General features: G+C 38.8%; 1 protein-coding gene, 1 long non-coding RNA gene and 2 other non-coding genes across 4 annotated transcripts; 1 reads left to right on the plus strand and 3 right to left on the minus strand.

Moving 5' to 3' along the window:
• Positions 1–13: 13 nt before the first annotated feature.
• Positions 14–85, minus strand: trnaq-cug (transfer RNA glutamine (anticodon CUG)). The gene has a single exon. It is a non-coding gene; the product is annotated as a tRNA-Gln (tRNA).
• A 296-nt stretch (positions 86–381) lies between these two features.
• trnai-aau (transfer RNA isoleucine (anticodon AAU)) lies at positions 382–455 on the minus strand. Its single transcript has one exon. It is a non-coding gene; the product is annotated as a tRNA-Ile (tRNA).
• A 953-nt stretch (positions 456–1408) lies between these two features.
• Positions 1409–7902, minus strand: LOC145551724 (high affinity choline transporter 1-like). Its single transcript, XM_081607262.1, has 2 exons — positions 7456–7902; positions 1409–2902 (listed from the first exon to the last, which is right to left on the minus strand). Exons 1-2 carry the CDS (start codon positions 7547–7549, stop codon positions 2739–2741), a joined length of 258 nt encoding a protein of 85 aa, XP_081463388.1. The 5' UTR covers positions 7550–7902; the 3' UTR covers positions 1409–2738.
• A 5168-nt stretch (positions 7903–13070) lies between these two features.
• Positions 13071–15385, plus strand: LOC103463784 (uncharacterized). The gene is made up of 2 exons (XR_533547.2): positions 13071–14069; positions 14960–15385. It is a non-coding gene; the product is annotated as an uncharacterized LOC103463784 (long non-coding RNA).
• Positions 15386–15403: the final 18 nt, after the last annotated feature.

Raw genomic sequence — 15403 nt, forward strand, 5'->3', positions numbered from 1 at the left:
GTAAGAAAAAGACAGGTTCCACCGAGATTTGAACTCGGATCGCTGGATTCAGAGTCCAGAGTGCTAACCATTACACCATGGAACCTGTGCTAGAAATTGGCAATACCCATAGGTTTTTGACCCAGCAACATTAGAAATGGTTATACTGTTTTTATTAGACTTGTTTTATCTTTTACTTTCTGCTAAATGTATAGCAATCGAATAATCTGTCACCACGTTTTTTTAGTTAGGATCTGCGTAGTTATTGAGTAATCGTTTCGTAATCCTAGCGAAATGTTGTTCCTCAATACGATATAGTGTCGTCTTCAGCCGACTAGTTTATAATTAAATGATTAGGTTAATGGCTAAAATGAAAGAAGGGAAGAAAAAAAAAAAAAGCATTGGCCCGTACGGGGATCGAACCCGCGACCTTGGCGTTATTAGCACCACGCTCTAACCAACTGAGCTAACCGGCCACAAAATTCTGGCTCACCATGTCTCTTTACATCTCATAGAATGTTACATGGTGCTGTGATGAAATTTGTTGAGAAGTTGATAAAGACGGAGGTTTAGCTTGTCATGGGAGAACAACCCTAGTAATATAGTAAAAACTGTAAAGGAGAGCTTCAGATGAAAGCATTTTCATGTTACAATAGTTCAGTCAGATTCAACACCTTCAAGTCTAAATGAATTTGAGCCGTTGCATGTTGCAAAACACAAAGGGGAAAAGTCGATCTGTGCATATAAAGCTAGTAGAGACACATCACAAGAGTCTTGGGAATGAAACTGCAGCTAAAAGTGGTTCTGCAAAGTATTTGCTCAGTGAACACAAATGCTTGCCACACCGTTTAGATTTTTATTAGTAAAAATTTTAAACCATTTGACTTCACAAATATCTCCTGATTTGTGTTAATATCACATCAGTTCTCAATGGTGTACATTTGTTACCTGTTTGCTTGCTAAAGCTTCTAGTATTTCCTCCAGGTGTCAATACCAGATATATCCCATGAAAACTAGGAGCTGCCACTAAGTAATGTTGCTTACAGTAGTAGGAGGTATAGCTTCAGTGTGACTCAAAGATTACTTTGTGTTTTGCTTTCTTCTGATAAGATCCAATGGGATGATATGTGATCTTTTTCCCCACGTAGACTCCATCTGCAACTCCATGAGTGGAAAAGTACAAGACAAAGCAAAGTCTTTCTGTCTTCATGTCTACCATCTATGAGCTGACAAAGATGATAGAGGTGGAGATTAAGCTCTATGTGAGCAGTGTTGCACAACAGTGTAGCTCTTCCATTCTTCTCAGCAACCATAATAGATAAAGTATCTATTATGAGAAAAACAGAGTTAAGGGGCTGGTTTTACAAAGGTAGTTTTATTTTAAGTCATGAGGGTTCCTTCATTAACCGGAAGTATTATTTCGCTTTCATCTGATTTATTACTTGGGAACAAAATCTTGGAAAAATCTTAGATGGAAATGCAAAGATGATGCTAACTTGAGTTTTAGAACGTATTTGCAGTCTGGTGTGAAGTCACTCAATAGGGAACTCGTTGCACTCTTGGGTTCAGCTTTGTGTTAGAAGTGAGAAATCCTTCCCTTTGAAACCTTAGTGTTTTCCTTCTAGTAAGAGAAGCTGTTGATTCCTTCCACATGCTATAAATATTGTGAGACAGAAAGAAAAGCCTTATAGTGAGATAAAAGTTTGTACTTCATGGGAAAATTTCTTCGAGCAATGTGTGTTTGTCTTTCTTGGAAGTCATTAATTAAACAACAAATAATTCAGTTTCAGCCTTTATTCTGACAGAACTATATTGTGATTGGACATTGGATTACAGATTCACCAAGCCTTTGCAGGTTTACATGCAGGTTGCCATAACAACCTGCAAAGGCTTGTTATGGCAACCTGCATAACAGGATAAGAAAAACAATATGTGTTAACAATATGTGATAATGATCTTGAAATACAGAGATGGCAACAACCGCCTTATGACAGTCATCCTGGAAGTGATGCTCTTAATTTTAATGTTCTGCAAAACTTAAGGCAGAAGTATTTACACTTTAAAAGTTAAGATAAAAACTTCTATTTAATATATTCTACTGAACTTTAAAGTGTGAATATACAGTGTAAGAGCGTAACAATAGGTAGAAATCAGAACTGTAGCTGTAAAAACATAAATGCACTCCTGCATGTCCATCATTAACACACAGGTTTTTTCCCCGCCCAGTATTGTTTGGGTAAACGCAAGTTAAAGTTCCCCATTCTAAAAAAATTAATTCCTTTATGAAATATCAGAAAAGTGACTTAAGAGTTAAATCGTTGGTCAACATGAAGGGAACGCACACCCACTGCAAGACAAACACACAAATAATATCAACAATAGACTATGGTAGGAGATTTTAAGGTTAAGTCCCTAACATTTTAAATCTAAAGAAAAAAAAGAGAAGCTTTGTTACGTATTGTCAGGTTTGATTTCAACAGATTCTGTACTTTTTGTAATACCACTATTTCTGTAACTATTTTCTTCCTATATATCTATAAAGAGTTTAACATTTAAGTTTATGAAGTGGAAAAATTAGCAGAAGAGCCAGTCCATCAGAACTCAACACAAACATTGTCCCTCGTTCTGTTGTCATCTATATCTTTCCACACGGCTGCAGCTCAGTAATCTGATAGGACTCATCGTTGACCGGGTTTTATCATCTATTAGAAAAAGAGACGAAACTGTGCAGACCTAGGCTGCTGGTTTAAACCTTCAGGTCAGTGTTTACACACCAGGCTGACAAAGATGAGGATCAGCTGGATGACATCGGTGTAGGCCACAGAGTAGAGCCCCCCCAGCAGAGTGTGGATGATGGCCACCACTGAGGAGATGATGATGGAGTAGATGTACTGCAGGTCCAGGATCACTCTCATGGTTCCACCTAGAACAAGATAGAGGAGTGATGAGCGCTGAGAGACCGACAGAGATGGCATGTTTGTTTCTGTGGATACATGCAATCTTTACTATGACTGCTCAAATAAATTGCTTTTTTTTTTTTTTTTTTTTTTAGAATCACAGTAACTCACACAGACACATAAAGATGGAGTTATATTCACTTCTGTTTATACACTAATATTGTCCTAACGTTCACATTTTAACAAGAAAATCATCATACATTACATTTCTGTCTTTTAAGGCAAGAATATTGATTTCATTTAAGACGTAGTGGTTAAACTTCTAAATGCTTTGAGAATCCAAAGTAAAGAAAGAGGTCAACAGAAATTTTACAAAAGAACCATATAAAAAAAAAAAAATACAAAATACAAAATCAAAGAGGACTTACTAGTTGTAACACTTTTTCACCCGCTTGGGTGCAAAAACATTTAAATACTGGTAAGCTAAAGAAAAACACTGAACTTAAGTATCTAAAAACAATTGTGAAAGATAAAAAAAAAACAAAGAACAAATGCATAAATATAAGACATCTTGTCACTCAAGGCAAGCAAAGCATCACTACCTTCACCGTCTCTTCTCCCAAATTGCCATGGATCCCCGTGCAGCAGCCTGCAGCCACACCACAACAAAACCCTTAAACAGAGAAGTGTAAAATCTGCACCATCTATCGCCGATCTATGTTTTCGCATCCACCTGAATAATGTGTAGTTGCGCCACTGCCTCTGCCCCTAACCTGCTGTTTACCCCCACCACTCTTTCTCTCTCTTTCGACTTTCTGTCTTCCCCATTGGCTCGGCTTTGAATCGTCATACCGCTTTCGTTCAGGCTCTACATCCTCACTGCAATCAAAGCTGTCCAGAAGCACCATGGCAAGACAGTGCTACAAAGATTTTCGTTCCGTTTGAACTTTGTCTCCTCTTGAGGATACATGCTTTTCAAAAAAATCTTAAAAGTGTGGCCTGTCTTTGCATTTGGCCACTTTTACTCTGGAGTAAATAAAGCGCACCTGTTTGTAAATTAACCTTATTCCAGCTGCATATTATAATTTATATTTTAGTCACATCTGCAGCTTTTTTTTTTTTTTTTTACCTGTTGGATGCACCAGGGCTGCATCCAATAGGTTGGCTTAACTGGAATGTTTCCACGAATATGAGTTGACTTGAAGTGTTAAAATAAATTGCATCTGTGCAACCTGAAATATGAACTAATTCTAGACTTGACCTCCATATATAAAGGAGGTCAAGTCTATTCACGCAATGCTATTGAGTGATTTTGGTTCAGTTATGTAATTTCATTTCCTATTTGTTTGTTTTTTCACATTTAAATATGTTCAGGTAGTTGGTCTCGGTTGCTGCACATTTTGACCACCAGAGAGCAGTGTTTCAAAAATGATTACCGTTTCCCAAGACGGGGCAGGAAATGCATCTTGTTTTCTTCCGGTGTTGCTCCGCTACATGCTGAACTTGGAGGTGAACTGTATGTTTTATCTGAGGGAGATCGTTTTGGCAGAAAACTGGTAAATATACGCATCACTTGTTGAAATATGTCGGTACGTTCCCATTTATGTAATAAGCAGTCATTTTAACAAGATGAAATGGATGGTTCAGGGAGCCTGTATGTGCTGTGCAGGGCGGCCATTTTGTGAGTGTGACAATAAGATGTCCGATCATCGGTGTGCTCCAGCATTAAGAGTGAACTGAGACGTTACTGTCAAAAGTAAGTGTTGATAAAATAAGTCATATCACAATTACATTCGTTTTAAATCAGTGTGGTGTAAGGCAGCTATTATTAGTATTTTGTTTGTACAGTCAGAGGCCACTGCCAGATTTCTATCTCTTATATATATTTTATTTTATTTTTGTGCATTTTCTCTGTTATTTTGGAGATCTGCCACATTTCTTTAGTAATTACCTATAACATTATAATGTTTGGTACACATATGTTCTGATTGTTGAACAAAAGTAAGAAACAAGACAGCTTTGTTTAATCTGTCTCAACTAAAAATAAAATGCACTGCACATTAAGAACCCCAGTTATTGTGTCCTGTGAAGCTAAGTATTTTTCCCGGGCTACATCTGCATGTATCCAGATCAACCCAGGTTTTAGAGTTCTTCTCATGTGATGGACATGATGTAACACAGTCACTGCATTGTAAATAGTTTTTGGGAGCTCCGTTTACCAGATATACAACTACACTTCAAACCTGTGATGTTACTCCTATGTGCTAAATGTAGGAGGAGGAAAGGTGAAAGATTCAAAGACTTAAAGTACTGCATCGGAGATGGGCCCCCTGATGTTGTTTAGTTCCTTGTCCCACTTATAAACCTCTCACATGTGGGAGATGCACACAATCACACACTCTGCTTTAGTTCTGTCACGTTATAGACTTTTCTCCAGCAGAAATATGACTCTAAGTGAGTGCTAATACCGTGCCGACATATCACGGGCCACAAAAGTGTGTTTAAAACATTGAGCAACCGAGCCATCACACACGCACGCACGCACGCACGCACGCACACACGCACACGCACGCACGCACGCACGCACGCACACACACACACACACACACACACACACACACACACACACACACACACACACACACACACACACACACATTCTCACCAGCAAACCAGAAGTTCATTTAATATTATCCTGCACTCCGGTGGGTCATTTGCTCTGCACACTTTAAAATGACAAGTGTTTCTGTGACTATGTGCATATGTTAGTTGTAGGTCAGGAATCTATGCATAACGTTTCCAAAAACAATACGAGGTATGATTAAAACCTATCAGATATTATATATCTCTGTGGACAAAATTAACTGCTTACCTGTCAGCAGTGGTGGAGAAAGTACTCAAAAAATTTACTTAAGTAAAAGTACAAATACACAGTCAAAAATGTACTTAAGTAAAAGTCAAAGTACCACATTAACATTTTACTTAAGTAAAAGTAAAAAAGTCCTGGCTTTTAAAAATACTTAAGTATTAAAAGTAAAAGTACTCGCTGATTGCATTACCTATTCGCTAATATCATTAAGTGTGCCGATCGTATTTAATTTTAATACATCAGAAATGTGCCATTTTAATTAACACTACCACAGATTAAACATGTTCTTATTGTGTTTATTCTCTGTAACAGTTTAGACTTAGATATGTGATTCTATGAATCATAATTTCAGGGATGGAAACATTTTGTCTCCTGTCCTAACATAGCATGAACTTCATTAGTCACATTTATTTAGAAAGAAATCTAACTGAAAGGGGATGTAAAGAAGGTGCGGGCGGGGTGGAGGACATGCAACCAAGGAGCCATGTAGCAGAGTTGTAGTCAAGACCACCGAACCCGAGACCAAGACCAGCGCCCCGCGCTAAATGACACAATAACATTAAGTTTACCTATCAAAATTGGTTTTCAGATTGATCTGAAAGATCCACATTCCCATAAAAACACCTAGATATTAAATACTTAAGAGCTGAAATGAATTTAACCAGTATCAATTAAAACTCACTTCATTCTGTTTTGCTTTCATCGCTGTGCTACAATCCGCAGAGGTCTCCTGCTATCCCTAGAAAAATAACGCCCTGGGCGGTTGCCCATATTGCATATGTCAGAAACCACAACTGAAACATCGCAATTAACGGTAAATAACGTTCAACTATGAACACTGTCCAACGGCGCAACAAGTAACCAAGCAGAATGAGCACCGTGACTGTTTTCATCCTCCCTCCCACTGCGATGTTTCCCATCATGACAGGAGACGAAATCAATCAATGAGCAATGAGCATGCTCTGTGTTCATACGTTCAACTTTTACTTATTCAGCGATTAATATATATATATATATATATATATATATATATATATATATATATATGGTAATGGCGAACCAACCGGACATTGTGGTGGTGGATAAAGAACAGAGGAAAGCCGTTGTGGTGGATGTAGCAATACCAAGTGATTACAACATCAGGAAAAAGGAGCATGAGAAATTGGAGAAGTACCAGGGCCTCAGGGAGGAACTGGAAAAGACCTGGAAGGTGAAGACCACAGTGGTGCCTGTGGTCATCGGGGCCCTCGGGGCAGTCACCCCCAAACTGGAGCAGTGGCTCAAACAGATCCCAGGAACAACATCAGACATCTCAGTCCAGAAATGTGCAGTTCTAGGCACAGCCAAGATACTGGAGGAGAACCCTCAAGCTCCCAGGCCTCTGGTAGAGGACCCGAGCTCAGAGGATGAAACAGACCACCCGCGGAGGGTGAGAAGGGAATTTTTTTTTTATAGCCACTGCAGTGTACACAAGAACAAAGAACGGCTCTCAGTGAGGCTTCAGTCCTTAGGACTTAGTAAAGATCCGTCCAGAAGAATCGGATCGTTCCTGAATGTCATATATTGCAGACTTTGGTCACAGCGTTGTCCCATATATGCGACACCTCAGTCAACATCGCCACACAATAATTCAGCGCATGAGTGACAACTTTTTTTCATCAGATGCAACATGTGTCTCAGTACAGCTAGCTTTGCTAGCACAGATCTTACCTTTCTTTAAGCTTTCCTTCCAAGTGACGCTAAAAGTTGGACGAAGTCCCACCGTCTGTGAAAGCGAAGCGCTGCTGATTTTACATGTCGCCATATCAATTTATGCAGCGCAATTATATTACTGACGCTCAGAGGAAACCACTGCGCATGTCTGGAGCTCCGTGTGCGAGTAAAGGTGGAGCCGATGGGTGACAACAGACACTAAGTCACGTTATTGCTCGAATTTTACGGCGCCACCTTAAATCCCTGAACTTCACATTTTAACGGAAGAAAAGAGCAACGCGACTTGGATGTAACGAGTAACGAGACAGTTTTGTAGAAATGTGAAGTAGAAAGTACAGATACTTACTGTAAAATGTAGTGGAGTAAAAGTAGAAAGTCCCCATTATTAAATCTACTTAAGTAAAGTACAGATACACGAAAACTGTACTTAAGTACAGTAACCCACCACTGCCTGTCAGTAGCTTTGTGAATAGAAACATAAAGGAGCTCAAGCACTGGTAATAGCTTGCGCTTTACGAATATGCTTACAAATATTTTTAGAATTAAAAATAATCATGTTTGGTGTCGTGCATGCATATTAATATGGATTGCACTCTCTTTATTTAAACCTCGTATATCCTTGAGTTTTACTATGAACCTCTTGGCAGCTTCTCTGATTAAAGCTCTCTGTGTGAGTTCTGTCATAGGTAAACGTCTGTGTCTTACATGTCCAGGCCGTACCCTCCCACTCGCTCAATGACTGCTGGGACACCAGTCATTGAGCGGTGGCATTTAATGTTTGCATTTAATGTTTGCACATTAAATGCCATGTGGGTGAAATTTTATGGATGATACTCTGATGTCCCATTCTCCTGAAGGCAGCACAGAGCTGCAGCACCAGAAACTGACAAACACTGAAGAGAAGAAGAGTTATGATTAATGTAGTTACAGTTCTATCCATGTTTTAATGTTGCAGAGCTAAGTTATTTTGCAAATAGATCAAAGTTTGAACTAGCATGTTATACATCTTTTATCTGGTCATTTTGTGGAATATTTAACAACTAGAAAATGACACAAATAAGAATATTTTTTCCACTGATTCACTGCTGCTAGCCGTAACGAATTTAACTTGCATGTTCACTGCATTTTTTGTAGACGCCTGTGAAAATAATTTCTATTCACATGGCTTTTTTGTTCTCTGGGAAATTAGTTTTGATGATAAATACAGAAGCAAGCATAAAAATCAAAACATCTACAATAGTAATAGTAATATTAATGATAAAATAATGGTCAGTGCAAAGTAGCCTGCAAATTCTTTGGTGGGGGCGGTGAGGGACCTGGATAAAGGCCAGGGGAGCGCTGGCAAAAAAGGTTGAGAAACACTGGACTAGATCATCCACAGGCACATCTCCATAATATGGTTTGTGTATCTTTGTTTTCAGCAACACACAGATTAAAAAACAGGTGTGTTTGAATGTTGCAAGTCTGGATTCAATACAAGCTGAATTTTACCCATATTTGAAATGTGAAGTTAATATTTAACCCTTATGTTTAAATCATATGCTTATCTTAATTTCCCAATGGTATTCTTTCATTTTTTAAGAATTACTTAGATAAGTCTATTCAGTACTTAGATGAGCCTTTTTTGTAGTGACAATTTCTGGGGATCTGCAGCATGAAGACAGCTTGCATTCTTCCATGCAAGAAGATGCCACAAACTTAAAGCCAGACGTTAAGTTTTTACAAGTTTCATTCTATGGCTTATTTAAAGCATATCCACAATAATATGTTGACCCTGAAACAATAGCATTAAGTACCATAGATTAACACAGATACCTGACTCCCTTTCAGTATTTTCCTTTCAAGATGCCACTTTGGTTTACCTCCTGCCTTTTCTCCCTCTCAGCAGCATTGAGATGCACAGACTAAGAGCATCAGTTAAGTTCACACTTTAACTTCTCGACAGTCAAGCTAATTATCTGCCTGCTTTGCTAACGCTAACTGGAAGCCACACACTGAGCATGAAATGTGGGTGAGTCAGAAGTGGGATGGCTTAAGGGAAATGGATTTGACTTTTCAATCACAATGTTAAAAAAAGAACAAAAAATGAGAATGAAAAATGGGTGCCTACAACTGCTTGGGTGAAAATACAAAAAAAAAAAAAAAAAACAGGAATACATCCTGTCGTCAGCTGACATTTTGCTCTTATTGAAAGTTTTGGATATTTTCAAAGTGCTGGTTGTACCAGTTTTTTTTTTATTCCCTTATTACAGTCAAAGAATTGAACAAACTACTTATTTAAACCAATACCTGCATTTCAACTGAATAAGGAGTCAACATTGAACATGCATACAGAGCAGCATGAACCTAATCTCAGCTTCTACAAAGCACACTTTATTAAAACCAATAACAGAGAAGACATAAAGAGCTAGAAAGCATTCATTCAACACTCATCCTCGGTTTTCAGGAGAGACACAAACTGCCAGGTGTTTGAGGGAGAGACCCCAATGCAAACACAAATCAGTTTGATGCAATAAGGCCTAACACAAAAGTTTGTTTTTTTAATAAATTGCTCTGCAGTCTGGAAAACTTAGGAGACTTGAAGTTCAAAGCTATTAAGGCAGCGTCAATTAGTGAGGATGGAAGGCTCTGGAATCAACACTCAGATCTCCCCTGGTTTTAAAGCTGACGGGGAGGGAGGAGACGGAGGTATACAAAAGAAACAGAAGCCAACACACGACCACCTGATTGGTACGTTGGTGCTGCGCTGGTCTGCCACCAGTGCTCTTGCCTCAAAATGCAGAGAAAGCCCCTCCTGTTCTGATAGATTTTTGAGGATGGCTTTGAGTTCAAAACATGACTTCAGCTACTCGTGATCGGCTCAATTAACTCTCCTGCTGTAGTATGGTTTGCTTATTTTTTTAAAAAAACCTGCCTTTTCTTTGCTGTCAGTAAACATATGCCCTTCTTCTACTTTATTCCACATAGTCTAGAAATGCATCAATAATGACTCTGCATGCCAATTGATCACCTACTTTGTATTTGGTATGTGCAGCACTCTCCCACATGTTGTCACATAATGTAAACCAGGTATGGCAATATGTTCAGAAATTAGGAACGAATAATGGCTTCACTCCATCTGGCAGGATATTCAACACGTTACAGGCTCAACCTGCTGAAGTGCTGAAAGACCTTTAGGGATGTTTGCTGTGGTGCCAGACATCTCTGTTTTGTCTCTTCTCTCTTGAACAAAACAACACTGAATGTGCTGTTCCGGTTTGCTTCAAAGCGCTGATTAAAACGCAACAGGCAAAAAAAAAACTTCACTTGTGTGGCTATTTCATAGTAAATACTGAGCTATAATAACCAAACCGACACATCAAGATACAGTTTCACTTCAAAAGATTGTTTAATGGTCTTTTAAAGCAGGCAATTTGTTTGCCACCAACCCGTGACTCCACCACGCAGGATTGGTGACGATCACCAACTAAATGTTGGCTGCTGGGTGGTAAATCAAGCTCAGCAGTGATGACAAGTCTGGACAAATCTTGTACTTTCAAGATTGTGCCACAGCCATTTTTCTATTCTCTTATGTTTTCCCGAGGCCTCCTCCCGGTGGGACCTGAACACCTCACCAGGGAGGCGTCCAGGAGGCATCCTGACCAGATGCCCGAGCCACCTCAACTGGCTCCTCTCGATGTGGAGGAGCAGCGGCTCTACTCTGAGTCCCTCCCGGATGACCGAGCTTCTCACCCTATCTCTAAGGGAGAGCCCAGCCACCCTGCGGCGGAAACCCATTTCGGCCGCTTGTATCCGGGATACGGTTTTTCTACTTGTGTAGAGTAGCATATACCAAGCGTATAAAAACAACATTTCTATTACAACTGCCAAGGCAGACGAGCTCTGGCCCAATCAAAGCATTTTAACACATCATGTGAAAAGTCTCACTTTTCAGAAACACAGTGATTATTTTACTTCTCCTACAAGATTGAACATTAAAAATATGAAAAGTATGAATCTTGTTCTGTGCATTTGTGAACATTGACACTATTTTTACCTTCATAATCAAAACTCCATTGTTCTCACTATCTGATTTTGTTTTAGTTTACATTTAGATTGTTTTCTGTGGTATTTACAGTGTTTCAGTCACAGAAAAAAAAAGTCATGCGATCAGTAAAATTCGCATCAAAACATTTCTGATTTTGGAAAAAAATTTTTCAAGAAGGACAATTTGGCACAGCCTTTGTAGAAAGATAACTGATGACGATGTAATGGCCTACACCAATGTGGCAAAAAAATAAAACTTTCCTTCAGTGGGACGTGCTTCTTCTAGGGATGCCAGCGCTCTTCTGTGTGGTGCAACATAAGAAAAAATAAGTAAACCAGACAAAAGTAACATTTACACAACTTCATCATGCCTATACAAGAGACAATGTCGATTGATTTTTAGCACCTATGGTGAGAAAGGCGACAGAGTCTAGGCTGAGAAAAATAAAAGAGAAGGAAGAATGACCATGGAAGTTGGGATTTTCATGAGCTGGATCTGGAGATGCTCCGCTGCCACCGTGTTGTGGGGACATGTTTTGTACAGGAGGTTAGATGAACAGTGGTGCAGCTTTTACTTTTAGCTGTGTAAATAACAAGACAACGGAAACATCGTATCATGACGTGGTACACATAGAGTAGAGCTGACCAAAACATCACTGATGGATGCATGAAGGGAGCATCATGTACTTTAGCATCCACTTTGTACTAATCACTTGGTTGCAAGTTGTCTTGTTTGACAGCAACAGTTGCTTTTGTTTCATGTTTTAAATACATTTGGCTGATTAGTGTTTTTTGCAAGCATAATGTGCCACTTTGACCATGAAAGCTTAAGACTGTGCATTAGCTGTTCTAGTCTGAGTTGTCTGCTGCATGGAAGCCATCAGAAAAAAAATGCAAGAAAGGATGGCACAGAAACACACCGTTTATCTCCCTCTTGCCTTTGACATCTCAGAACCTCTTGTGAGGTTTGCAGTTGAAAGTAAATTATTATTTCGCCAACGATAAAGAGCAGAGCTAGCGCAGGCGCCACGACAACACTAATTACCTCTTTGAATGAGAAATGTCTCGCAAACAAACCGAAAGCAAGCTCTAATAGTTTCATTCAATAATGTTTGCTGCTCACACGACTAACTAAACGCAGCACAGATTTCTACCGACCGGTCGATTGTTCAGGAACATGATCCCTAATTTTGGACTGCAGCAGAGTGATCCAACGCTGTGTTTTGTCAACTTTTATGTTTATTGATTTAGCTTGTGTTTAATGAATGTTTAAAAGACCTTCTCTAAGCCTAAGATGAAGTCGGTGATTCATGCACATGAATACTTTGCTTTATTCTTCCCTTAAAATAAACGAAGGTATGCAAAGCCCTTCAGTATTTATGAAATATTACAAATATTAGGCCAGAAGGGCAGATGATGCAAAATGTCAGCCTCGCTTCTGTCAGACTGACCGACGGCAGCTGGGACTCCAATCCAGTAGCTCCCCATCATCAGCGTGTCAATGTGCCCTTTGAGATCTCAATTTGGCATAAAGGGCATTGTAAATAAAAAAAATGCTATTATTATTATTATTATTATTATTATTATTATTATTATTATTATTATTATTATTATTATTATTATTATTATTATTATTATTCAATATTTTGCCATTAGTTTATACCTGCTTTATTAATTTGTACATCTAGAGACTGGAATATTTGTCCATTCTTCTTCATAAAAGAGCTCCAGGTCAGATTGAATGGAAAGCATCTCTGAACATCAATTTTTAACTTTTGCCACCTTTGGATTTTCATCTGGGCTTTAACTGGGCCATTTTACCAAATGAGTATGCTTTGATCTAAACCAAAGCATACTCATGCAATCAGAGCTACACCCACGGTAGCGCTGATTGTTTAGGGTTGTTGCCCCACTGGAAGATGTTCATCTGGCCAGTTTCAAGTCTTTTGCATGTTAGCATCCTCGTATCGTCATGCTACGATACGAGCATAACAATACTCTCACCAGATCCCTCATAAAATGTTTTTTTTATTTTGGGGGGTGAGTTGATTTTCTTGCAGATCTCTCTGTAGTATTAGAAGAAGTTGGAGTGAATGAATTCACAACTCTAAAAACATAAAATTGACTTGACAAATAATTAGCTAATCTGATTGTAGCTAATGAAGCTGGCAGAAATCCTTGTTTCTTAGTGTAACCGTCCAAGACATTTGTTGTTGTTACACCAACCTCTGGAGCACATGGATTTGAAAACAGCACAAAAAAACAACTAATGACTAAAAAAGTATGTTTTTCAGTTGGCATAGATACATGAAGGATATTCTTTTGTCTGCAGCAGCATCTTAGCAGTGAAGAAGACATTGCCAGCTGGCTTCCTTTGCCACGCCACAGGAGAGGACTCCCTCTGTGTTTTTTCCGTGACGTCTCCTTCACTGCGCTGGCACACGACACATGCAGTCCTGTTCTTCTGCAACATAACAGTAATTTTGTCCATAGACGACTGACTTTCTCGTGAAACCAAAAAGTTGCATACACTTAAGGAAGTGAGATGGTTCGTGTGTTGGCATGGAGTCTGGAAGCAACAGTTGGTGAGAAAAACAAAACTCTTTGTTCTCCATTGGGGCCACACAAACTGGCAGGTTGTGGCATGTATTTTGGGAGATGTTTCTCAACAGGACCTTTATTTTCTTTTCTGTAAACGCTGTTGAACTTGGCAGTATGCTCCTCCTCACTGCTGCTGCAGCGGAGGATATTTGGTCAGCTAGGATATTGGTTAAATTATGAAGACGAACATGTTCAACAGCCCACTGACATGGCCGTCTTCTGGTGCTGCTCTGCCTTTTCAAGGTTTGTGTTTTGTACTGTGGGGCAAATTTAGCACACTGGCATTTTGGTATGATCTGTTAGGGACATAATTAAAATATAACTTCTTGAAAGCTTTCACACTAAATACAACAACACAAATATTTAAAAAATGGACTCTTGAATAAATAAGGACTTCCTTCTTAAGCAGAACATTTTTATTTAAGAAATGAACATGCAAGAAAGTGCACAAATCCAAAAAAATACAAAGAATACATGTGAAGAATCATACAGATGTTAAAACAGTTTTTTTTTTTTCGTGCAGGTATTTGGCTCACATCTCATTACAGGTACTTTACAGTGCAGATATTTTTGTCTCATACTCAGAATTTCACAGTTTGGTAGCTGTTTTTTTCACTTGCGACCCGACAGAGGTAAAATGAAATGTTGTTGTTTCTAAAAGCAGTGAAAATGTTCACATGTATGACTAAACGTGATTTTTTAAATATATATAATGTGAAACAAATCCCAGGGTCTAAGAGAGAAAAACAAATCACCAACAAGACAACACATAAACTAATAATTGCAATGCTAATATACCTGAATAATGCTAGCTGACTAACCAATTAGGGGTAAGATTGTTTAATCAAACCGTCTTTCCTCTCTTCATTTCAAGCTCAGGTTTCTGCGCAGCATCATATCAGCTCCTTGTTCTGCACTTTTCTGGTCAGGATGGTCTCAGGAATCCCTCCCAGATGAAAGGTCAAAGTGCTCCAGTACTTTCCCGGTGGTATCATTACTTAGAACTGCTACTATCATGACAGCTGTGTTTTGAAGTTTCCAGCCAACGTGATGTTCAGCTGCTGAGTTATTGCCAGTTTAAAAGCTCTGTTACCACCTACTGTCAGTATCCAAGCTGAACTAAAGCTACTCTTTCGAAATAGGTGTTAAAATTGTCTCAGCATTATTAAACAAAATGGCAACATAAAAATAAACACCCTGTTGATATAAAATACACACATATTATGTATGTTTGATACGTATTTGCTGTGCTTATTGCTATGTTACTGTCTTTATGGACATAAAGTCTAGTAAACTTTGACTTGGATTTTTTTCATTT

This window comes from Poecilia reticulata, chromosome 1 (genome assembly GCF_904066995.2).
Source record: "Poecilia reticulata chromosome 1, P_reticulata-male-v2, whole genome shotgun sequence".
Classification (NCBI taxonomy): Eukaryota; Metazoa; Chordata; class Actinopteri; order Cyprinodontiformes; family Poeciliidae; genus Poecilia; species Poecilia reticulata.